Raw genomic sequence first — 27,194 nt, 5'->3', positions numbered from 1 at the left:
ATTTATTTTTTATTTGTTGGCACTGTCTATACTGTGGGCTATTATAGATACTGGGGGCACAACTGGGGGCCATTATAACTACTAGGGACACTAAGAGGGCCATTATTTATACTGGGGGCACTATGAAGGGGGCATAATACATACTGAGAGCACTGCAGTGTTTGCTGTTTTTAAAAAAGAAAAAAGCCAGTGGAAGTCATCGGTTTTTAACATTAGTTTTTAATAGGCATTAAAAATGCATGTAAAATGAATGTTAAAAACGGATAGACGAGACTAACAGAAAGAGAATGAACACACTGATGTAAAACCCCCATGAAAAACTAACGGTCATGTGAATCTACCCTTAGGTCTTTGGGAAAGGTAGCTGCTATAGGTAAAGTCTTGCAAGCAACTGGTTTTGTTACAATAATGAAGTGTTGGAATTTTCTAATATACTTTGTGTATCTATGCCTCATGGTTTGCAAGATGACTGATTATAGTCTTTTGGGCTTATCCACACGTTCAGATTGGAGGATGCAAAATCCACAGCGGATTACAGAATCAACAGAGTGAATTATATTTGTAGAAATTTCATCCACCCGATGCCTAAATTTTCCATGTGGATAATGACCTGTGGTTGAGTTTTTTTTATTATTTATAATTATTTTTTTTTTAATAAGAGAAGCATCTGAACTGTAGTGTACGGTTATTTGATAATAGCAGCAGATAATATATGAAACAGGAATCCTAAAATATGATTAAAAGAGCAAAAATAAAAAATACATTAAATTACGATCAGTATAAATATAGATCCCAAAAGGTGTTCCAGTTTTTAGATATTCAATGTTGTTCAGAATAACTGGTATTCCTTTATATTTTTCCCATTTAAAATATTGAAGCGGTAAGGTGTTATGAATAAGTCCAAATTGGAAACCAATCTCCAATATGTATCACAATCACTGAGCGATTCCAGAGCTTGCAAACTTATGGACAATCACCGGCTGTAAGTGGATGAACCCGCAATATGTATCAAAGTCACAAACATACAATGATCAGAGTTCCAAAAGATGTAGCCTTCAGTCCTATAATTTGTATCGAATGCGTCTCACAACAGAAGCTCCAAGCCAGTATGGCTTTCAGTAATTCATATAGGCAGTAATGTGACTGCCGATGCGTGCAGCGGCGTCCCGCTGTAGTCAAATAGAGCGATCGCTTAAATAGAATATAAGGTATGCACACTCTTACCCGGTCGTCTTTTGAGCTGGACGGGGAGCCCTCGACTCGGTGAGTTGTGTAGGTGTACTCCCGGTCTCAAGGGCTATTACCTCCAGTTTGAATCCTAGCGCCAAAATGATTTGTTTGTTCCACGTGGTTTCTATGTCACCAGTAGCGTGGTCGACCACGCTACTGGTGACATAGAAACCACGTGGAACAAACAAATCATTTTGGCGCTAGGATTCAAACTGGAGGTAATAGCCCTTGAGACCGGGAGTACACCTACACAACTCACCGAGTCGAGGGCTCCCCGTCCAGCTCAAAAGACGACCGGGTAAGAGTGTGCATACCTTATATTCTATTTAAGCGATCGCTCTATTTGACTACAGCGGGACGCCGCTACACGCATCGGCAGTCACATTACTGCCTATATGAATTACTGAAAGCCATACTGGCTTGGAGCTTCTGTTGTGAGACGCATTCGATACAAATTATAGGACTGAAGGCTACATCTTTTGGAACTCTGATCATTGTATGTTTGTGACTTTGATACATATTGCGGGTTCATCCACTTACAGCCGGTGATTGTCCATAAGTTTGCAAGCTCTGGAATCGCTCAGTGATTGTGATACACATTGGAGATTGGTTTCCAATTTGGACTTATTCATAACACCTTACCGCTTCAATATTTTAAATGGGAAAAATATAAAGGAATACCAGTTATTCTGAACAACATTGAATATCTAAAAACTGGAACACCTTTTGGGATCTATATTTATACTGATCGTAATTTAATGTATTTTTTATTTTTGCTCTTTTAATCATATTTTAGGATTCCTGTTTCATATATTATCTGCTGCTATTATCAAATAACCGTATATTTATTTTATTGTGAAGATATCTATTTTATTGTGAATTTATTGTATTTATATGTATTAAAGATCCCTTTTTGCTTAAGAGAGTGCCCCACTTCTATTTATTATATTTATCCGATTTTTCAGACTGGGTGTTGTCTGTTAGTGGGAGCACCTCTGTTTAGATCACCACCCCATTCGAGTGCGACATTCCATTATATCCATTTCTGAACTGTAGTGTACCTGTAAAATGAACTATTATTTATTATTTTGTCTTCTAACTTATTTTTTCATGTGACATTGTGTTTATGCGGCATTTATTGTTTTATTTTTCGTGCAAAGTTGAATGAGGGTGACATATATCTACGAACCACTGTCCAGTACTTTGATTTGTAGCGGGTACTGGAGATGAGCAAATTTTTTCAAATTTGATTTTCATCCTATTTGGTCGAATCAACTATCTGATTCAGTTTGGCTCCATTTCACTCAGAAAGTCATCTGGAAAAGTCTTTTCCCCTATTTCTCTCTGTCCCTTTATTGCCTTTGATACTCCTTAATCAAATGTCACAAAATGTGGGTGTGGTAGAATCAGAACTTTTTGAGAAATTAAAATTTTCTAATTTCTGAATTTTAGAATAGATGCTCTCATTTGTATCTAATGGGCGTCAGTTTTTTTTATTTTGGGAATAGTTGTCCAATAATAGTACAATAACATACTGGGGTCATGTTTGCAGATGGAGAGCACGTTGTCAATCAGTGTCTGGTGCAGAACCCTCTGGAAATAATAATCTGTAATGGTAGCTGCTGTGCCAAGCTAATGTGTCACCCTGAGGACAGGTGGTTCCTTGTTCACCATGGGTCATTGTTTTATCTAAGTACATCCTAATACAAATTGTATGCAGCTCAGAAATTATTAATTGCCAAGCTAGCACGGGTTGCTATGACAGTCTGGCTTGTAAAGAGAAATAACAAAGTCTGAGACAATTTGAGGTTAAAATAAGGTTACGCAGGCTGGTTCCTGCTGCTGTGTCACTTTATTGTCTGATTCATTATAAACATTTGTATTCTGGAATACAGCTATAAGCATTCCTCACATTTTTCATTGCTTTCTATTTTACTGAAAATATTTCCACCTAAAATGGCCATATTAGAGAGAATAACACTTTGACATTTTTGTGAAAGTGACAAAAGGAAGTGCATCCACATTGGTTGTCATCTTTCTGTTACCTTAAAGGGGTTTTCTGCTTTCTACATAAACTCCAGGAGTGCCATATACTACATAAGAAGCTGCTTAGCGTGTGTGGAATGGACTCCTTCCCAGTGCCCAGGGGTAGCAAATTAAATAATGGCCAGCCTCCATAGCCATTCCAAGTGGGCACTTCTGTTTTCTATTATACATACACTGAAAGCAGTCAGCTCAGATGCTTATACAGGACGTACAATGCTCCTCTGGATGTCCCATATCTGTGCTTCTCCTGACCAATTTCAGAGCATGCGCAGAACTAGACAGGAGCCATGTTAGAAAGGCTATGGAGGCCGACTTATATTTTCTACCCATGGGCACTGGAAGAAGTGGGATGGCAACTCCATGCGCGCTAAGATAAGCCTGGAGGTAATTTAGCAGTTTCTTATGCCATTACACACTAGTGTATGGCATAAATATTGTCCCGTTGTTACTGATAGAACATGATGACAGATTGTTGGTTTTGATTTCTGAAAAGTTAAAGCAAAAGTGACAATCAATGTGGCTTTGTTTCCTGTAGTCACTTTTTTCTGAAAATGGCAGTCATTACCAAACAGAAAAATCCCAGTTTCTCTTTAAAGGGGTTGGCCCACCAAAAAATATTCTACATTTTTCAAACTATATTATATTAATTAGCAGGCACTCACCATCTGTATTTCATATATATCAGATTTATTATATAATATTAATCATTATTAATAAATATGATATTATTAGATAAAAGGTTGATAAATAGGTGATAAAAACACACAGCATAAAATAGGACCATATAGTTAAACAGTATGATATCAAGTAAAAGAGCTAACATCTAATATACTTGCAGCGTGTGGTAAATATAAATATGGTGTAAATATATGGTGATCAGATTATTATTATATAATCATTCAAAGTCAAGCGATTAGGTGAATCACTTTTGGCAGAGCACCATCACCACGGTGACGAGAGGGGTGGGCCACTATATTACAAAGCATATTAAATTTTTCAAACTAGCTCCTGGATCTGAACTGTTTTGTAATTGCATGTAATGAAAAATTTAGCATAGCTACTAAGTTGTTGAATAAAATGTATCTGTATAGCGCCACCTGACATTTGTTTAGTTTTTTTATTATTTCTTTGTCCTGCTCAGTGTGATGGCCGCACATGCTCAGTTTCATCCTTCAACCGCCTCCTGAGCTGTGATAGGCAGAGCTGAGACACGCCCCCTTAGCTGCAGCAGAAAAGATACTCCCCTTGATATATATCTAGCAGAGCAATGAATGTGGAGACCTCTGGATCCATGTGAGGTACAGGGCTGGTTCTAGCTTTGTTAGAGATTGTCATGCATTATATAATGTCTGATTTTCATTTTTTACACTAGGCATGGGATAACCCCTTTAAGTAAAACAAAAATACTTACCAAACTTTTCCTTCCTATTATTTGTGTATGGCCATTCCTACATAATGAGTGTAAATTCTCATTTAAGGGCCTGTCTCATCAAGTCCTTGTCAATATACCCTATTAGCGGTTATAAATGTCCTAGAGAGCTCATGCAGCACCTTCACCAATATTTGGACAAATCGTTATGGTTGTTGTCTATAGCAATTGATCAGATTCCTATTCATAGAACCAAATAAATAGCAACTTCTACAGGGTGCAACTTCTTATTTCCTGCAATAGATTTTACACAGAAAGCTACCTATCTTGTCCAATTCTGTTTCTATGCAATGTTGAAAGATCTGTTTTTGTCGGATCATAAAATGATATGAAGCCTGTTTCCCTCTAAATCTAAGACAAGAACCAGTAACACACTGCTCATTTCCCTACCGAATGCCAAAACAAACGGGAAACAAAGTATATTGAAATGCTGACAACATTACAGTATCACAATGGTATCTTAAGGCCAGTACAGCACAATAAATTCTAAGCCAATGGTCTTTGTTATGAAGGAGAATTACTCTCACATGTGGTCTTTCTATTAGAGGCAGAGTTGAATATTAAGTATTGTGAAGCTGAGGGCACTGCTGTATTGTTCCATGTTACGTCTTGACTTCATAAACAAGTGATTAGTTTTAGTTTTATAAACTAACCATACCCAGAACAATCCAGAAGCCTTCTTCCAAGATCCAAGTGTTCCTTAACCTCCTAACAGTCACATTCAAATTGGAAAAACTCTCCCAAATCTTGTTGGCACACAACTCAGGGGACACTTTTACACTTTTAACCTCTTAGTGACATAATTGATATTAGCCTTAAGGACCAATAATATTTTCCCCCTTTGTGTTCTAGCAGTCATAACTTTTTAATTTTTTTCTTCCAATTTTTTTTTTACTTTGCACAATTAGTTGTATTTTTTTTTTTAGGAACCATTTTGGGGCATATATAGTGTATTAAAGAACTTTTATTATTTTATTTTTAGTAGGAAAGATTAAAAAAAAGCTATTTTTACATTATTTTGTGGAATCTATTTATGGTGTTCACTATGTGGTAAAAATAACAATTTCTGCAATTGGTCCCTCATTCTCTTCCAGACTGAAGGAGGGCAGCTGCTTTAACTGCTCATATTTCTGGTTTGGTGCCAGCTATAGACATGGGAGGCAGGGGGGAAGAGTTTAAGGGAATTTTAGGAACAGGAGTGCAGCATTCTATGGTTATAAGTGGAAGTCTAAATTCACTAATCGAAAGGGACAGAGACAATTGAGGAGGCTGGTAGCAGCGCGCAGCCACGATCCACTGCTATAATAGGAGCGCTATGAAAAGAACAGTGCCCTGCCACTTAACGAATAAGAAAAAGGATGCAACACAACTGAGAGTTTTACATTGATTTATTCGGTCCTAAGAGATATTTTAATTGACTATGTAATAAAAGTTAAGTCTTAATAACAATAAACAAGAGGCATATGTAAAAACAAGGCAATTATTAGTCCAAAAGACTATTTGTAAATAAGTATATAAAGTACCCATATATATGCTTTGGGTCAAACTATTATAGTTGATTTAGTCTCCACATACACAGTTTTACACCCCAGCCATTTTTCTTCACTGCTGTAGGTCAGCTTTAAAGAGGCAGGGTGCTGTGGAGGTCACAGTTAAGGGGGCAGGTAGGGTGGCCATTCAGGCCACCCTCAAAAGACGGACTTAAAAACTCCACCCCCAGGCCCGCCAAGCCACGCCCAACTTGGTTAGACAACGCCCCTCCCACTCCGCAGCCGACAAGGATTGAAAAAATGAAGGTAAAAATCAACTTCTGTCAGCTGCAGGGGTGGAAGGAAGGGTGGCTTTCTCCCTGCAGCTCACGCTCAGACAGCACATTGCTGCTGTCTGAGAGTGAGCTGTTCAAAAGGACATCCCTGTGTGTCCCCACGGCCTGCACCGGACGGAGGACAGGGAGTCTGAAAGCCGGACTGTCCAGCCTAAAACCAGACCTCTGGCCACACTAGGGACAGGCTGCTGTGGAGGTCACAGTTAAGGGGACGGTCCACTATGGAGGTCAGTGTTAAGGGGCAGATTGCTGTAGAGGCCACTGTTAAGGGGACGGGGTGTTGTGGAAATCACTGTTAAGGAGATAGGGTACTGTGGAGGTCACAAATAAAGGGGTGATCGCTGTGGAAGTATCTGTTAAAAGGGTGGGCTGCTGTGGAGGTCACTGTTAAGGGGGCGGGATGCATGGAGGTCACTGTTAAGGGGGCGGGATGCTGTGGAGGTCACAGTTAAAGGGGCGGGCGCTGTGGAGGTCACTGTTATGGGGGCAGGGAACGGTGGAGGTCGCAGTTAAGGGGACGGTGCTCTATGGAGGTCAGTGTTAAAGAGCGGGGTGCTGTAGAGGTCACTGTTAAGGGGGTGGGGCATTGTTGAGGTCACATTTTAAGGGAACGGAGCTCTGTGGAGGTCGTGAAAAGGAAATGTTCCAGCACAAAGGTAAATCCACACGGTTGTTCGTCTTTATTGGTCTTCAAAATAAAATCACGTACAGCATGTATCTACACCCACCACCGTGGACGGTTAACATGTTTCGGACCTTACATGGTCTTTAATCATAACTCTGTGGAGGTCACTGTTAAGGGGGTGGGTTGCAATACGTGATGTGAACGCATAGCACCCGCACTGAATCCTGACCTATTCATTTCAATGGGTCTGTGTACATGAGCGTTGTTTTTCACGCATCACTTCTGCATTGCGTGAAAATCGCAGCATGTTCTATATTCTGTTTCTTTCACGCAGCCCTGGCCCCATAGAAGTGAATGGGGCTACATGAAAAACGCATTGCATCCACAAGCAAGTGCGGATGCGATGCATTTTTCATTGATGGTTGCTAGGAGATGTTGTTTGTAATCCTTCAGTTTTTAAATCACGCCCGTGAAAAACGCATCAAAATGCATCGCACCCGCGCAGAAAAAACTGAACAACTGAACGCAATCGCAGACAAAAATGACTGAACTTGCTTGCAAAATGTTGCGAGTTTAACTGAACGCACCCTGAACGCATCCGAACCTAATCCGTCACGCTCGTGTGAAAGAGGCTGTACTGTGGAGGTCACTAATAAAGGGGAGGCTGCTGTGGAGGTCACTGTTAAAGGGGAGGGCGCTGTGGATGTTACTGTTAAGGGGGCAGGCCGCTGTGGAGGTCACTGTTAAAGGGGCGGGGTACTGTAGAGGTCACTGTAATAGTGGATACTGTCGATTATCTTTTAACAACACACACAAACATTAATTAAAATATATGAAATGTACATGTGCAAAGCCTTGTCCTTCTGCTAGTAACTCCTATAAAAGGACACAGTAATATCCTAGATTAATTTATAGCATACGGCTTGAGTGAAGTTAAGGCTCCTTTAGACAAGTAGATTATCGTTATGATTTGAAAGCTTACCATTCATGGTGGATGATAATCTGCAATGTGAATATGTAACAAGTGAAAAATTTTACCGAAAATGGCCTTCAACACTTGTGAAATCATTGATGCCAACTATTAAATTATCATTTCTCGTTAATGAATTTTGGTAATGTAAATGTGCATTGTTTGACCTTTCACCGCTAGGCACGATGACTAGACCTATCAACACAATCAACGATCATCATTTAACCCATAGGATACCAGCGCCGTACATGTACGGCGCTGGAAACAGGGTTACAAATCCCAGTGCTATACAGCTATGGTAATACACTTACAGCCAATGCATTACAATGCAAAAGTATTGTAATGCATTGTAAAGGGGATCAGACCCCCAAAAGTTGAAGTCCCAGAGTGGGACAGAAAATAAAGATAAAAATGAAGTAATAAAAAAAAGTCAAAAAAAAAAAAAGTTTCAAGTAAAAAAAAAAAGTGTCCTTTTCCTAAAATGAAGTAAAAAAAAAGGGAAAAAGAGAAAAGTAGACATATTAGGTATCGCCATGTCCGTATCGACCTGCTCTATAAAAATATCACATGATCCACCCCCTCACAAAAAGTGTAATACCAAGTGATCAAAAAGGAGTATTTAGCTCAAAATGGTACCAATCAAATCGTCATCTCATCTCGCAAAAAATGAGATTCTACCTAAGACAATCTCCCAAAAATTTTAAATAATTTGCCTCTCAGAAACTGTCAACACAAAAACAAGATTTTATTCTGTTCAAAAAGGCTTTCACTGTGTAAAACTTAACAAAAATAAAAATGATATACATATTAGGTATCAGCGCGTCCATAACAACCACCTCTATAGAAATATCACATTATATGTCCCCTCCGGTGTATGTTGTAAAAAAATATAAATAAACTATGCCAAAACAGCTATTTTTTTCACCTTGCCTCACAAAAAGTGTAATACCAAGTGATCAAAAAGTCTTATGTACCCCAAAATGGTACCAATCAAATCGTCATCTTATCCTGCAAAAAAATAGACCCTACCTAAGACAATCGGACAAAAAAAATAAAACTATGGCTCTCAGAAAATTGCAACACAAAAACAAGATTTTATTCTGCTCAAAAAGGCTTTCCCTGTGTAAAACGTAACAAAAATAAAATTATAGACATATTAGCAATCAAAAAGTCTTTTGTACCCCAAAATGCTACCAATGGAAACATCACCTCATCCCGCAAAAAATGGGCCCCCACATAAGACAATCACTTAAAAAATAAAAACCAATGGCACCCGTAAACCAATCCATCACAATCTGCGCTGCAAAAGCCATATGGCGAGCTTTCCCTTCTGAGTCCCGCCATGTGCCCCCACAGCAGTTTACCAAAACATATGGGGTGTTGCCGTATTCAGGAGAAAATGTGCAAAAAAATATGGGGTGCTTTTTCTCCTGTTACCCCTTGTGAAAATAAAATTATTTAGGGCTAAAGCAACATTTTCTTGGAAGAAATGAAACTTTTCACTTTCACAGCCAAGTGTTTCCAAATTCTGTAAAACGCTTAGGGGGTGTAGTTTCTAAAGTGGGGTCACTTTTTGAGGGTTTCCACTGTAGGGGTATGTCAGGGTCTCTTCAAATACAAAATGGTGCCTAAAAACCATTCTAGCAAAATCTGTCTCCAAAATCTATATGGCGCTCCTTTCCTTCTGACCACTGCCACGTTGCCCATAGGGTAGTTTACCACCACATATGGGGTATTTCTGTAAACTGCAGAAACAGAGTAATGTATATTGAGGTTTATTTTGCTGTCAACCCTTGCTGTTTTGCAAGAAAAAATTGATTACCATAAAAAATCTACCAAAAAAGTGAAATTTTGAAATTTCACCTCCATTTTCCTTTAATTCTTGTGGAACACCTCAAGGGTTAACAAAGTTTGAAACATTAGTTTTGAATACTTTGAGGGTTGTAGTTTCTAAAATGGGGTCATTTATGGGTGGTTTCCATTACGTGAGCCCTCAAAATCACTTTGTAACTGAATTGGTGATCAAAAAATGGTTTTGGAAATTTTGGTGAAAATTGTAAAAATGGTTTCTAAACTTCTAAGCCTTCTAACGTCCTAAAAAAATTAAATTACATTTACAAAATGATGCCAACATAAAGCAGACATATGGGGAATGTTGACCGATAACTATTTTGTGAGGAATTACGATCTGTTTTAAAAGTAGAAAAATTCAAATTTAGAAAATTGTGCATTTTTCCAAATTTTTGGTAAATTTTTTATTATTTTATAAATAAAGGTGAAATATATCAACTCAAATCCAATTTTTTTTTTAAAACCAGCATTTAGCCGCTTTTCAGACAGGGGGCTATTTTATGCCCATATTATGGATGCGACAAATGGACCTCCTGCCGTTTATCAGAACCAGCGGTATGGCTCTCTAACTCATTTTCTGATGAACTTCTGGAGGTTTAGTTCCTCCAGCACCCATATTATACCTGCATAAAAGTCAATAGGGTGAAGGATTTATCATTTTTAATTTGGATTACAGCTTGTAGCGGGATGGAAAAGTATTCAAGTATGCTACATAATTCCCAGTACTTGCATTCAAAGTTGTTTTCTACGTTCCTGCAGTTTTTTCATTTTTTCATCACGTGCAGCATTTCTTTAACACATGCAGTAGATATTTGTGGTGTATGTAAACTCCTCGCATCTTACAGTTTTTTGCAGACTATTTTTTATTTGCATTGGGGCTTATATGCATTTTAGTTGCAAATTAGAATTTCTTTCCAGTTACAATCACTATTTGCTGCAAAGTTGCATGAAGGTGGTTGTGTTTATTAAATATCAGGATATATATACACAGTATGTTTTGTACTCTCAGCAAATGTAGATTTTTGTAACATTGTAGCTGTTTGCTGTGTACAGTTACATTTTTAAAACGTGGATGATGACCAAATAATAGATGGCCTCCATTCCTGTGTTTTTTTACAGCACAAGTTGTTGATGTAAACCCTTGTGGTATCAAAAATAGAACAAATCCAGCTTCCCCAAAAAAAATGATCTTTATTCGTTAAGGATAAAATCCAGACATCAAAAACATATGCAAAATATTGGTCCTTCATCATGACATCACTTGTGGTATATAGGAGTTTTGCATTCCTTAGTATATTATTTTTATGTGTAAACCTCTGCTTGGATGTGCATTTTACGTATATTTGTTTTGATGCATCTTTTAAAATAATTCATGTTTGTCACAAAATTACATGAAGGCGGACGTGGTTGTCAACAGTCCATCAAGACAATTGCAACCACCAGGTTGTCTGCCTTCAGGAAATATATAGTTTTGGGTGGGTCACTTACTTTTTAGGGAGTGTTGTCCCTGTATTTTGTAGATTACTTTTTAAAGAGGACCTTTCACCGATTCTTACCCTATGAACTAACTATACAGACATGTGGAGCGGCGCCCGGGGATCTCACTGCACTTACTATTATCCCCGGGCGCCACTCCGTTCTGCCGCTATGCCCTCCGGTATCTCCGCTTACTAAGTTATAGTAGGCGGAGATACCAGTCCCTAAGTTATGGTAGGCGGAGTCTGCCCTAGCGCTGGCCAATCGCAGCGCAGAGCTCACAGCCTGGGAGGTTATTTTCTCCCAGGCTGTGAGCTCTGCAATGCGATTGGCCAGCGCTAGGGCAGACTCCGCCTACCATAACTTAGGGAACGGAGATACCGGAGGGCATAGCAGGAGAACGGAGCGGCGCCCGGGGATAATAGTAAGTGCAGAGAGATCCCCGGGCGCCGCTCCACATGTCTGTATACTTAGTTCATAGGGTAAGAATCGGTGAAAGGTCCTCTTTAAACATTTGCAGCATAAAAAAAGATTTTTGGTCTTTTCAGTTCTGGTGATTTTATGAAGATAAGTGCATGTAAATTTAGGCCTAAGTAGTATAACTTGCTGTGCATATAACCTTGCATGAAATCTAGGTTTTATTTGTACAACTGAAAATGTCCAAACACCCCTGGCAGCAAGAGGGTTAAAGTAGAAATGTTTGTTGTGTTGTATTTATGGTGCGACAGGCTGTGGCTGGAGCCCTCAACTTGTTTACTAGCTGAGCACATTTAGAAATTGGGTGTGATCACACATCCTGTCTGAGAGCACAGCGCTGATGGATGCCTTTGCCTGAGGTCACTTGTTATTCAGCACTTTATAAGCTCAGAAAAGTTAAGGGTACTTTCACACTAGCGTTTTTCTTTTCCGGTATTGAGTTCTGTCACAGGGTCTCAAAACCGGAAAAAAACTGATCAGTTTTATCCTAACGCATTCTGAATGGAGAGCATTCCGTTCAGTATGCATCAGGATGCATCAGTTCAGTCCCTCTTACGTTTTTTTGGCCGGAGAAAATACCGCAGCATGCTGCAGTTTTTTTTTCTCCGGCCAAAAATGCTGAACACTTGCCAGAATGCCGGATCCAGCATTAATTTCCACTGAATTGTATTAGTGCCGCATTGACGGATCCGTTCTTCCGGTCCGCGCATGCGCAGACCTTTTAAATCTATTAAAAAAAAAAAAAAAAGCGGATCCGTTTTTCCAGATGACATCGGAGAGACGGATCCGGTATTTCAATACATTTGTCAGACGGATCCAGATCCGTCTGACAAATGTATCCGTTTGCATCCGGATTGCCGGATCCGGCAGGCAGTTCCGGCGAGGGAACTGCCTGCCGGAATCCTCTGACATAAGTGTGAAAGTACCCTAAATAAATGAGAAAATTATTTCAATAGGATTCACTACTGGTTTTTCAGTAGTAGCTAAGAGTACGTTCTATTCATGTCCTGTGTCTGGTCATTGTCAGCTCAAGCTTTCTTCCTGATGGAATTGTCTTTCAGGTTCTGCCGAGGTGTGTCATTTCAGGAAAAAAGCACTGTATGCAGAAAATCTGATGGAGTCTACAATGGTGTCTCGAAGCTGTTGTGAATAGAGACTCAACCTCTTGTTACACTGGCCCTTGTTCCAAAACTGTATGCATGACACTAGGGAAAAATGGCAGAACTAAGTTTAACTCCTTAAGGACACAGACTTATTTCACCTTAACCACCTCCCGTCCGCACGTTGACTATAAACGTCCGGGAGGTGGTTCTCTATTTCTGAATGGACGTTCCAGAACGTCCATTCAGAAACTGCAGCTGCACACTAAGCGTGCAGCTGCTGATCGGGTTGCCCGCTGTCAGTGACAGCAGGGCAACCCAGAGAGAAGGCAGGGACAGTGGCCAGGTGTCCCTGCCTTCTGGATCGCTGCATACACAGCGCTCACCGAGCAGGAAGCTCAAAATAGACATATTTGGTATTGCCGCGTCCGTGACGGTTGGCTCTATAAATATATCACATGATCGACCAAGTCCGATAAACACCATAAAAAATAATAATAATAACTGTCAAAAAAAAACAAAAAGTGCAACACCAAGTGATCAAAAAGGCGTATGTCCCACAAAATGGTACCAATAAAACAGTCACCTCATCCCGCAAAAAATTAGCCCGTACACTTTATTTCCTGTGATGTTATGTCCATGGGTGTGTCAAAGCAGCAACAGGGGCAGTAATAGGGAAGTGTTTATGTACTGTGTTTATGTACCTTATGTACCTATCTGTGTGGGAGGTGCTATAAACTAGCTGGGCCCTGTTAGGGGCAGTACTGGAGCTGTGGTAGAGATGGGAGAAGTGCATCATGGGTTTGGTTGGATACAGCAACAGGAAGTGCTGCATATAGGATGGAAACAAACCAGAGTGACTGGTTTACATGATGAAAATGGGTAAGAGTTCAAACTGAAAAGCATGGGGAAGATATACATGAGGTAAGCAACTGCTTGAGCATATCTGTAAAAAAAAGAAAAAAGCCATAGTAATCCTGGAAAACCCCTTTAAAGGCTCTGGGATACAATGGTATTATAGCTCATTTATTCTTCCGGAAGCATTGCTTATAAGGGAAAGTAAATCCGTACTTACCATACCCAGCAAAGCCTAAATGGCAGCGCACAATAAACACAATGGGCTCGGCCTGTGATACAATTACCAAACACAATGGGATAACTGAATCACTTACAGGCAGAAAACACACATTTTTCTCCAAAACACAGAAAACACCCCAAAGCCCCACATATTCCTATACATTATACATCTCTATATAGTTTTGATCTGGGCGAACAACATATCCAGAAATCACCCAGATCCGAGCAAGTCACATTTGACCGACCACAAGCATGGCTTTTCTGCCTAAAAGAGTTCCACAGATTTAGGCTGTGCGGCCGATCTACCTTCTCCTTCAAAGTTTTAATATATGGGCCATAATCCTGAGGCAAAAGGCTGGCAAACAGGCCCCTCCAAAAGCCAGTGGCGAGGTTATTTCCGCCACAATATATATTTTCTGCATCTAAATATATTTAGCTTTAATTTAATCAAACAAAGCCATAAATGAAAAAGTCTTTAATTTAACTTGCATTGAAATCTTCAAACTTTAATGCATCAAAAACAATCTAATACATATATGTTCATGGCAAATGACTTCCATTTCATAATTTATTTTGTACACACAAGCAGAAATATTCTAAATTTCCACTAGGTGGTGCAGTTTGTATATTTTGTGTCTTTTTGAACTGTGCTGTTCAGTATCGGGACTTTCCATGAACATCTGAATGAAGTGCTAAAATCAGGATGTCAGATACTAATGTCTCTTCATAAAACAATGTAAAATATGTGTATTATACCATTTGATGACTGAGCTAAAATAATCTTCACTAAATATGCATTTGTTGAAAAAAATATACAGTCAGCATTCAAGTACAAAATGAACAGAGCTACCGGGCGCCTCCTAATGAAGCACTGTTAATAACAATGATGGCCGGCAATGTAATTGCACTTACCAGAACTAGTTGTGCTACTTCAGGCACAACTTTGAGAAGTGCTTACACTTCTGGAATGAACACTGCACCCAACCAAGTGGGATATCCATGCTGGAACCCGAACCTCAACATTGATGATGATAAATAGCAGAATTTGTTGCTTTAACATTCAATAATGTATGGTAAATATTATTATTGTTATTATAATTTGTTCACATTCATATATTCATTTATGTAATAATTTTTATTTTATTTTTCCATTTAATATTCATGTGTTTTGGGTAATTTTTCTTGACATCACAATCATTTCATAATATGACACTTATATTAGTATCTATGTTTTTTTTTTTTTTTTAGATCTGCGTCTCTTTTATTATGATTTATTTATAATTTTTTCAATACAGTATGGTTCATACTATGACGTTTGCACTTATTTTTCACTTCTGGGGCATTGCTATAAATTGGCAATGGTGTCTGTATTCGTTGGCCTGAGGAAGGAGGCGGACCACCTCCGAAGCACATTGCCCTCTGCTTGTCTATTTTTAAGTGTTTTTAATGACTTATGTGCAATAAATTACAGTTGTAGTGTTCAGTGCCCCAGAACACAATTTTTTCTGCTTTTGTTTTCACTCATATTTCATTCAATGTCACACCAGTACGTTCACCAGAATTGAAAAATACAAATACATTTTGAAAGAAAAAATATAATTGTTATAAAGAAACGTAATAAATTGCATTTTAAATAAAAAAGGGAAAAAAAAACTTGACCTGTCACATTTTAAGTCCTTCCACTTTCTTTACTTCTAAACCTTTTGTCGAGTGAAGCGCAAAAGTATCTAAAAGCAATAATAAATGTGCTGCAAGGCTTGTACAACAGTGGGGTATTTTTGCCACAAATTAAGCCATAATTCTGGGACAGTAAATCTCCCCCTCTGTTCTGTATGTTTGTGGTCTTCAAAATCTCAAACTCTTATTCTGTATCGCAGTCTTCTAGGCTGTTTTCACGCAAGCATTTTTTTCATCAATATTACATCCTTATTTTTTCTCCACAATGCAGAGATAATGTTACTCCATGAGACTTATACATGAGTGTATTATATCGCAGGACCGCAGTGAGAAAGAGTTTGAATGGAGCTTCAGTTGAGCATCTGTGGAGCTGTTCCATTCAAAGTCTATGGGGCTAACAGAGAAAGGCGAGTTCAGATGGTTCCTTCAGCCCTATTGAGATTGAATGGTGACAGTATATAGTGTTTAGAAAACTTCTGGTTATATGCTGCGTAAAATCTGAATTGTATTACCTACCATGCACAGTCCATTGGAGTGTGCACTGGAGAGTCAAGCTTGTTACATAAATACTGTACCAGAACCTAGCCCAGTCAGACCTGACCTCAATGTTAATTTAGTCCTCAGACCAGTCTCCTAGATAAATTCAGACCTCTGACACTCCCCGCCCCCTAAATAAATTCAGATCCAAGACATGACCTCAAAATTAAAGGAGTTGTCTAGGCATTAAACATTTCTCACTTTTGAATGTATAGGATACAAGTAAAACACTTATTAATATACTGCCTGGTGTGAAATCAGAAGCTACAAGACTTCCTGCATGGGGAAGGGAGAGATAACAGCTTACACAAGAGCGCAATTACAAAAACAACAGTTTATTAGTGCGTGTGTTACTTGTACAGTAAAGTTTTTTTTCTGCCCATACAAGTCCTTTAATTCAGAGTTCAAACCAGGGCCCAGACTTCAAAATGAATAAAGTGCACAGACCAAACTGCTAAACAAATTCGGACCCTGACAAGACCTTAGAAAATAATTCCTAAATAAATTCAGACTGTGGATCAGACCAAAAAATTCAGACTCTACTGGGGGTCCTCTCCTTAATATTTACACATACACTATACACAGTTACTCCACACATGCATAGACACTATGTAAATCTATGGATTTGTACTGATTTGTGCAAAATTGTTACAACATGCTACACATTTGCTGCAATTTCCTTAGAATATTGTCGGAAACAAGGTGTTTTTGAGCAAATCATGATGATATTTTTGCGACCATTTTGCTCAGACTTCAGCAAAATGTATACATAAATATATGAGGACTGATTTTGATTAATTTATTAATTTGATGCTCCATGCGGTCAAAGAAGATTGCTACCTGAGGCATCTCCAACTTGCCTCATGCATGGTGTGGCCCTGTCTAGTAGTATTAAATTCCCCCTGTAACCTCACTGTAGTGAATTGTGAAGGCACCACCAATCAAAAAAAGTTAGTTTAATATGTTGGTAATCTGACCTTAAATCCAAGTGCCAGGTTAAAAATCCCTATTTTGTATTTGTGACTACTTTTATGGTCCAAGAGATTATAATTATGCATGCAAAGAAATGTAAAAGCATTTGTCGATATCTTAAAGTACATTGTCGTACAGAAGGAGGCAATTTAACTTTCATGCAGTGTTTTTCCCAAACTTTCTTTGGTTTGCATTTATTTCCACACGAATGTCTCAATTATCTTTTGAAGTTTCCCTTTTGCTCTGTAAATACAGAATGTCATTTCTCAGGTGAAATGTTGACAGCTGTAGTTGAATTATTCAGAAACACTACAAAAATCCATCAAGAAAGAAAAAATACAAGCAACAAATTATGTTAATGGTTGCTATTTAAATATGGACAGCAACCAAAATAGTGGGGGGGGAAACCATTTACAGATTATTTTAAGATATTTTCTTCAAAGGTGCCACTTATTTCTATGTACATTGAGCAGTCTGTATCCACTAGGACTTCAGGAGGTCCCAATTGCTGGATGGCTCTAAAATGTTCCCCTGAAGAGCTGAATCCCCTCTATCACTCATGGTTCATCTTCCATCCTCAATTTACCCTCTTTATTAAACATGACTTACATTTTTGCTAAAAGATTGTGTATCTATTCCTTTTGTTGAAGGTATAAACCTCTGACATTCCAATAGTTTATTATAACTGGATTCAACCTAAATAAACTGTGCCTTTGTTCAAATCTTGGTCATGGTTTCAAATTTAAATGGAAAACATGATGCCGTGTGAAATCCATCGCATGATGGACAGCAGCGTTGCCGGATGAACCCTATTGACCTATAACATTGCCTGTTGGGTTCCACTCTTGAGTGCATCGTTTGATGGAAAAATAGTGTTGCATACAGAAATGACAGAATCCGAGACAGAAGCTCCTAAGCAAACCTCCAACACAGATGTGAACATAGCATGAGTCCTACATGCCTCTTACCTCGTCCATTTATAATGGAAGCCAGAACGCAGAGTTTTTTCCATCGTTTTTTTTTCTCATGCCGTGTAGTTTTCCTCAAAAAGGGTGGAACTTGCAACAGAAGCTCTGACAATCTGTACAGAGCCTAACTCAACTAATATTTCTTAGATGGGTTTTCCGATTTGAATCAACATTCTTTAAAGGGTCACTGAGCTTTCACAAAAGTTTTCCTATGTCATAATGATATATCAAAGGTTTTGATTGGTGGGGGTCTGAGTGCTGAGACCTCCACCAATTGCTAGAACAAGGAGAGAAATGCTCTCACATAGCGCACTGTCTCTCCTTGCTGAAGGAGATAAAAGCAAGACAGGCAAATAGACTTTCTATTAACTCCTTCCCCTGCCTCTCCTGCAGCATTCAGACCCTCCTGATCAAAAATCTGTTGTCACGATCACCCTTATTGCTCCTATTTTCATTCTGGGCTGTGGTCAAATGACCATGTTCATGTAGCTCTTGCGTATTTCCTGTGATGTTATGTACATGGGTGTGTCAAAGCAGCAACAGGGGCAGTGATAGAGGAGTGTCTGTGTAACTAGCTGGGTGGGAGGAGCTATAAACTAGCTGGGCGTTGTTAGGGGCGGTGCTGAATTAGTGGCAGAGATGGGAGAAGTGCATCATGGGCTTGGTTGGATACAGCAACAGGAAGTGCTACCTACCAGAATGAGGTAAATAACTAAATTAGCTCATCTGTTAAAAACCATAGTAATCCTGGAAAACCCTTTTAAAGTGAAGCTCCGCCTATTAGTAACATTTGTAAATATCTTTGTATTTCTGCATTGAGCTCTTTTGGACTGGAAACAGAAAAAAGCAGCAAAAAAATCTTGGTGTCCAAATGGTCATCTTTCGCAAACACTTTACATTGGACTAGTCCTTTCCCTACTTCTTGTTGTATTATGGGAGAAGGGTCAGATGATTGCCTGTTCTGCTATTCTCACTAAAGTAGTGGAAGCCACCCAGGGTATGCTGGTCTGTATAGTGCTGCCTTCTTGGTGCAGAATTATTCAGATCATGGGAACTGTCTATTCAAATGTGCCCAACCAGCTTTTTGATCACGGAGCAAAGAAGATCAAGACTCTCATGGAATCAGGGGGGGAAAGGTTTACATCTCTGAGCCCGTGATTGTGTCTTGCAACCCTTGCATCTGTATCATTTACCAGTATTATTATCATAAAAGCACAAACATACTGTCATACAGCAAAATGATGTCATGGATACAGTATAGCTGGTTAAAATACATGCAAATCATTTCTGATGAGTTTTCTTTTCTTTTCTCAGGTTACTTGTGATGCTTAGAAGAATGCACAGCTCTACCTATCCATAATGCCTAGCAGCATGTCAGGTATGGCCATTGCTTTTAAGATGGATCTTTAATTATTCATTACTAAGAGAATATGCCCCCTGACTTGAGCATTATTGCAGTTCATGCTCTCGCTTAATCACGCAAGGCAAAGGCCTTTTCTGGAGTTCTAGTGACGAACCAGGCTCTCCTTAGGGCAGCCAGGTGGGGGCTTCAGCCTGGCAGTGAGCCCGGTGAAGTCACCGGCACTGATGGGCGGGTTTTAGCGCTGCCCTAGCCTGTAAAACAGCTAGGGCAGCACTAAAGCCGACCCATCAGAGCAGGTGACGTCACCGAACACACTGCTGGGCAGAAGCCTCCGCCTGGCAGTGTGTTATTTTAAATAAAAGAGCCCTTGCCCTGCGCGATCCAGGGGGACTGCATAGGTGAAATTATGGGTATGTCCAGGTTCAGCTCTGAACCCAGACAACCCCTTTAAGGCTGACTGACGGACTACCATTCAGCTCTGTGATAGTTTGAAAATAATGGCCCATATTTATCATTGTATCATTGTATTTGTGCCTTTTGTAATCCAAAACGGTGTTTTATCTGTTGTGAGATACATTTATTATTTGTGGCATTTACTATTTGTGGCAGAGATTAGAGCTATTTGCGCCATGCACGTCACTTTCTAAAAGTGAATTGATAAGTGACTGTGACTTGCTACGTAGCCAGGATTTAGCAACGTTTATGAATTGCAACTTTTTAAAATGTTGAAAATATTTAAGAAATCTCACTGCAGTATGTAGGTGACATGAAAACTAATGAAACATCTCTACGCATATTTATCAACATCGTGTGAGATAAATCATTTCACTTTTCACTGTTTCTTCCAATTTGGTGGTTCACAGATTTGTATTCATAATATACAATGGAGAATCAATTTAATAATTATTTTATTAACTTTGCCTAAAGAAAATTTCAAACTGATGGCATTTTAATGGCCTGCATATTACAAAATGATGCATGAAATATTGAAACTTGAATTTGAAAAATAAATATGCATTTTATTTTTACTTCACATATGCAACATCACTGATTTTCTACTTTTATTACAATAATAATACAAAATCATCCTTCCCTCCCATATACACCATGCAAAAAAGGTTAGTAGATATATAACAGATTATATATATTCTTACTTTTCAGCTCATTGGCACATTTTTCTGTTTCTATGAATGCTTTTCCCAGATCTATACAGTATATCTTTCATGTTGTAACAGACACTTGATATATTTAACCCAATCCTGACTTGTGGAAGGTTCAGTATGCTTATGTCTAGTTGATACGTATTGTTTAACTCCACTTTGTAAAAGTTTTGGGCTTCCTTTATTCACTATCGAATCTATAGATAAAAAACACACCGCGCCAAAATAACGCATCGCCAGATAAAGCACCAGAAGGTGTTGGGAGGCTGTGTAGTACCACAATCACCTCTTGTTGTTGTGAAAACCAGTCACAATGCTGTTAGGGCATATAGTGGCAGCACAACACAGTGCGGGTGATAGACAATCCCCAATGATTAACAATTTTGGCACCAAGCATTAAATACCTATGTTTAGTGATGTAATAATACATCAGTGAGCTAGAGTGAGTTAATAGTGAATTAAATGAAGGGGGAAAAAAAAAAACTAAAAACTGTCCGGTGCTGCCAAAGAAGGAGTATAAAAAAGTTTTTTCCTTTATTATTAAATAGAATAACAGATAAAGGCAATGCGTTTCATTGTGGACATCACATATTCATCAGGCCATGTACAATTCCAAATATATTATATATATATATATATATATATATATATATATATATATATATACACTGCTCAAAAAAATAAAGGGAACACTTAAACAACACAATGTAACTCCAAGTCAATCACACTTCTGTGAAATCAAACTGTCCACTTAGGAAGCAACACTAAGTGACAATCAATTTCACATGCTGTTGTGCAAATGGGATAGACAACAGGTGGAAATTATAGGCAATTAGCAAGACACCCCCAATAAAGGAGTGGTTCTGCAGGTGGTGACCTGACCACTTCTCAGTTCCTATGCTTCCTGGCTGATGTTTTGGTCACTTTTGAATGCTGCCGGTGCTTTCACTCTAGTGGTAGCATGAGACGGAGTCTACAACCCACACAAGTGGCTCAGGTAGTGCAGCTTATCCAGGATGGCACATCAATGCGAGCTGTGGCAAGAAGGTTTGCTGTGTCTGTCAGCGTAGTGTCCAGAGCATGGAGGCGCTACCAGGAGACAGGCCAGTACATCAGGAGACGTGGAGGAGGCCGTAGGAGGGCAACAACCCAGCAGCAGGACCGCTACCTCCGCCTTTGTGCAAGGAGGAACAGAAGGAGCACTGCCAGAGCCCTGCAAAATGACCTCCAGCAGGCCACAAATGTGCATGTGTCTGCTCAAACGGTCAGAAACAGACTCCATGAGGGTGATATGAGGGCCCGACGTCCACAGGTGGGGGTTGTGCTTACAGCCCAACACCGTGCAGGACGTTTGGCATTTGCCAGAAAGCACCAAGATTGGCAAATTCGCCACTGGCGCCCTGTGATCTTCACAGATGAAAGCAGGTTCACACTGAGCACATGTGACAGACGTGACAGAGTCTGGAGACACGGTGGAGAACGTTCTGCTGCCTGCAACATCCTCCAGCATGACCGGTTTGGCATTGGGTCAGTAATGGTGTGGGGTGGCATTTCTTTGGAGGGCCGCACAGCCCTCCATGTGCTCGCCAGAGGTAGCCTGACTGCCATTAGGTACCGAGATGAGATCCTCAGACCCCTTGTGAGACCATATGCTGGTGCGGTTGGCCCTGGGTTCCTCCTAATGCAAAGCAATGCTAGACCTCATGTGGCTGGAGTGTGTCAGCAGTTCCTGCAAGACGAAGGCATTGATGCTATGGACTGGCCCACCCGTTCCCCAGACCTGAATCCAATTGAGCACATCTGGGACATCACGTCTCGCTCTATCCACCAACGTCACGTTGCACCACAGACTGTCCAGGAGTTGGCAGATGCTTTAGTCCAGGTATGGGAGGAGATCCCTCAGGAGACCGTCCGCCACCTCATCAGGCGTTGTAGGGAGGTCATACAGGCACGTGGAGGCCACACACACTACTGAGCCTTATTTTGACTTGTTTTAAGGACATTACATCAAAGTTGGATCAGCCTGTAGTGTGTTTTTCCACTTTAATTTTGAGTGTGACTCCAAATCCAGACCTCCATGGGTCCAAAAATTTGATTTCCATTTTTTTTTTTGTGTGAATTTGTTGTCAGCACATTCAACTATGTAAAGAACAAAGTATTTCAGAAGAATATTTAATTAATTCAGATCTAGGATGTGTTATTTTTGTGTTCCCTTTATTTTTTTGAGCAGTGTATATATATATATATATATATTATATATCAGACATTTAGCAAATTATCGAAAGGTTACATGTATCCCAAAGTAGTATCAATAGAAAATACAGGTTGACTGATCCATCAGTAGAAAACTAAGGCTACTTTCACACTAGCAGCACGGACCTCCGACAGGCTGTTCCCTCGGGTGAACAACCTGTCGGATCCGTTCTGCCGCTAGTGAACGTGTGCCCCTGGACTGCCGCTCCGTCCCCAATGACTATAATGGGGGCGGGACCGAGTTCCGGCAGAAGCACGGCAGCACACGGCGAGAAGCAGCCTGTCGGAGCTCCGTGCCGCTAGTGTGAAAGTAGCCTAAGTTATAGGTGTCAGAATATGTCAACATTTATGTCAAGCATTTTAATTTGTTGAAAAGTAGTAAAACATAACAAAAAACACAAAAATTTGATAAATCTATTATCACACTGACCAGCAGATTAAAGTAAAAATTTTACTTTTACTGCGTGCTTAACACCGTAAAAATGAAACCCTAAAAACGATGGCTAAATTGCATGTTTTTTCACACTGTCAGACCAAAATGGTGGCATTAAAAATATAACTTGTCCCACGTAAAACAAGCTTTCATACACTCACCTAAAGAATTATTAGGAACACCATACTAATACGGTGTTGGACCCCCTTTTGCCTTCAGAACTGCCTTAATTCTACATGGCATTGATTCAACAAGGTGCTGATAGCATTCTTTAGAAATGTTGGCCCATATGGATAGGATAGCATCTTGCAGTTGATGGAGATTTGAGGGATGCACATCCAGGGCACGAAGCTCCCGTTCCACCACATCCCAAAGATGCTCTATTGGGTTGAGATCTGGTGACTGTGGGGGCCATTTTAGTACAGTGAACTCATTGTCATGTTCAAGAAACCAGCTTTGTGACATGGTGCATTATCCTGCTGGAAGTAGCCATCAGAGGATGGATACATGTTCTCATTCTGTTTACGCCAAATTCGGACTCTACCATTTCAATGTCTCAACAGAAATCGAGACTCATCAGACCAGGCAACATTTTTCCAGTCTTCAACAGTCCAATTTTGGTGAGCTCGTGCAAATTGTAGTCTCTTTTTCCTATTTGTAGTAGAGATGAGTGGTACCCGGTGGGGTCTTCTGCTGTTGTAGCCCATCCGCCTCAAGGTTGTGCGTGTTGTGGCTTCACAAATGCTTTGCTGCATACCTCGGTTGTAACGAGTGGTTATTTCAGTCAAAGTTGCTCTTCTATCAGCTTGAATCAGACGGCCCATTCTCCTCTGACCTCTAGCATCCACAAGGCATTTTTGCCCACAGGACTGGCGTATACTGGATGTTTTTCTCTTTTCACACCATTCTTTGTAAACCCTAGAAATGGTTGTGCGTGAAAATCCCAGTAACTGAGCAGATTGTGAAATACTCAGACCGGCCCGTCTGGCACCAACAACCATGCCACGCTCAAAATTGCTTAAATCACCTTTCTTTCCCATTCTGACATTCAGTTTGGAGTTCAGGAGATTGTCTTGACCAGGACCACCCCCCTAAATGCATTGAAGCAACTGCCATGTGATTGGTTGACTAGATAATTGCATTAATGAGAAATAGAACAGGTGTTCCTAATAATTCTTTAGGTGAGTGTATGTCAACGACAAAGTAAAAAAGTTAAAATTTTCATCAATATCAGATCAGCGGGGGTCCAACTCCTGTCACCTCTGCCGATCAGCTGTTTGAAGAGAAGGGAGCGTTCACACAAGTGCTGTTTTCTCTGCTCTGTTTACCTGCTGGCCACAACAATTTCAGTGGTGACCAGTGTAATTACAAGTATGGCACCCCCATTCACTACTATGGGATGGCTATGTCGGTTCAAGTGAATACTACAGAGCCATCCATAGAAAGGAATGGGGAAGCCATACTTGTGCAGGGGCGCACCATTGCCTAAAATACAAAGGCAAACACAACACGTGACAGCACTCTGGCACTCTGCGAACATTGGGGCAGATTTATCGTAGCCAGTAGTGTACCCCGGTCTATGGCAACCAGGCAAGCTGCCGGATGCTGTGCTTCATTTATGACGAGGGAGATGAAATGGCTTTGGATAAAAAGCAACTATGTTTCCTTATCCTGTTATATGCTAGTTATACTTAGTATGTACTTACATATTACCTGGAATCACAAATCAATCCATCAATAAACCTTCTTATTAAAGCCTACTATTTTAGGAATATTACGTACGCACTTCTTTTGGCAAATTGTCGATGAAGAATTTAGTGACATGCATGGATGGCCAGTTAAACCAGATCTCATCGTTTTATTACCAGGCAGGTATTGCTTCCACATCTATACATGACTGTACACTGCGTGCAGTGAAGATCAACTTCATTTTCTTTATTAACTGATTCACACTAGCGTTAGGAGAAGCAGCAGCCTGTTCAGTCATAAATGGCAGGTTTCGGTTATATAAAAACCTCTGCAGGCGGGTGATCACCACCTGATCCCATTATATTGAATAAGAATTCGGCAATTTGCGGCATTATCCGGCAATTTGCGGCATTATCCGGCAATGCAGCATACAGTGAACTACGGCAGGCTGACTGATATGAACTTACCCCTACGCAGCACGTTGTAAGCATGATCATCTTCAATTTATTTCAGGAGCAAACATATACATACGTAAGAATAGTGTACGGGCTGCCAGCTTACCATAGAACATCAGTTTTTATTTGGCAAAAAGAATATGTAATAAAGAAGAAGATTTCTTTACGAGCGCCAATCTGAGATCCAGTCATCTGTATATTGTTTCCATGGTTATGACCACCCTGCAATCTAGCAGTGGTGGCCGTGCTTGCACAGTATGGGAAAAGGTTCTGGCCTTCCATTTATTAAGGGGCTTCCCAGGCTCTTAATGAATGGTAGCTAAGCTCCAGTTACCCAACATGGCTGCTACACTTACAATGGAGCTGGGCTACCCTACACCTACTTCAGTGCTGCCACTGAACCGTGCAGCCCTGTGTAGGAGCCCAGTTTGCTCTGGTTTGTCATATTGATTCATTTTGTAAAGGTAATTGAAAACAATCACTTATAGAGACACTGATGGAAACCTTCTCTATCTGTCAGAAATACATTAGATATCCCCCTTTTGTAATACTTGTTAGCGCTATTACTGCAACATATATCTGGTTTCGCTAGAGAAGCGGTCTGCATATTTTACTCTACAAGTATGGACAGGATAAGGACAGTATAAAATGTAAACTTTATTGATGTTTGTGTGTGGGGGGGTACAAATGTTTGGTGCAGATTATTTGACACTGGTAAAAAAAAAATTGCTTAAACAATGGCTAAGTGAATAAAAGATTTACTAAGCAGTGATAAAAGACATACTGTATACAGATCACATACAGAACAAAGTAAAGAAACAGTCACTTAACCTGAAATCAAATCTTGGAGAATCTCCTCCTATGCTGCTGGCCAGAGCCCAGGATGGTAGATACAATAGACAGGGTAGTCTTCTTATACAGACGTCTTGTTTGGAGTTTCCCCTCTATTACATGTAGATATCTTTATATACCCCCAATGCCCCCCCTCCAAGATAGCCATAGAGTCTTTTTTTTTTTTTTTTTATAAATATATTTTATTTTCAAAAAGATAGAATACAACAATCTTCTGTTTCAATATCACAACACAATGAAGTATGAATGCATTAATAACTTCATCTCGTCCTAAACTAAATTTCCATTTTATTTATAAACCCCCCTGTCCCTCCCTCCACCCCCCCTTTTTCTTTCCGCGGGGCTGCCGTGTCTACATCTTTGTCATTGTTTCCAGTTACCCCCTTTCTCCTCCGCAGAACTGCCGCATCTACCTCGACTGTCATTATTTCCAGTTACCCCAGATCCGCAGCCAGACTGCCTTTTTCCCTGCTGTTTGGGCTAGAATATGTTCGTACTGCCTCACCCTATTCATCCACTCCATCCACTCCTGAAAACTGGGGTATTTCATGGTGCCCCAGTGTTTAACAATTGTTATTTTGGCTAGTGCAATGCCCCGGAACCACAGTATCTGCTCAGTTTTGTTTTTGTCTGTCTCTGGGAGTATACCCAGGATAACATAATCAATGCATGCCTGGTACTTCATAGGGGAGCAATCCTGCAATTTCCGGAATATTTTAATCCAATATT

At 39.9% G+C, this 27,194-nt stretch overlaps 1 protein-coding gene across 4 annotated transcripts in view; it reads left to right on the top strand.

Moving 5' to 3' along the window:
* The window catches only part of THRB (thyroid hormone receptor beta), a 347,062-nt gene that overhangs the window by 232,927 nt on the left and 86,941 nt on the right, over window positions 1-27,194 (top strand). For all 4 annotated transcript variants that reach the window (XM_040433128.1, XM_040433127.1, XM_040433126.1 and 1 more), the window contains one exon: window positions 19,575-19,638. In XM_040433128.1, coding sequence (XP_040289062.1) covers window positions 19,620-19,638 — 19 coding nt within the window. In that variant the 5' untranslated portion in view covers window positions 19,575-19,619. The remainder of the gene's footprint in view (window positions 1-19,574; window positions 19,639-27,194) is intronic.

This window comes from Bufo bufo, chromosome 5, assembly GCF_905171765.1.
Source record: "Bufo bufo chromosome 5, aBufBuf1.1, whole genome shotgun sequence".
Taxonomy (NCBI): domain Eukaryota; kingdom Metazoa; phylum Chordata; class Amphibia; order Anura; family Bufonidae; genus Bufo; species Bufo bufo.
Note: the sequence above shows the minus strand (reverse complement) of the source record. Positions and strands in the feature narration are given on the sequence as shown.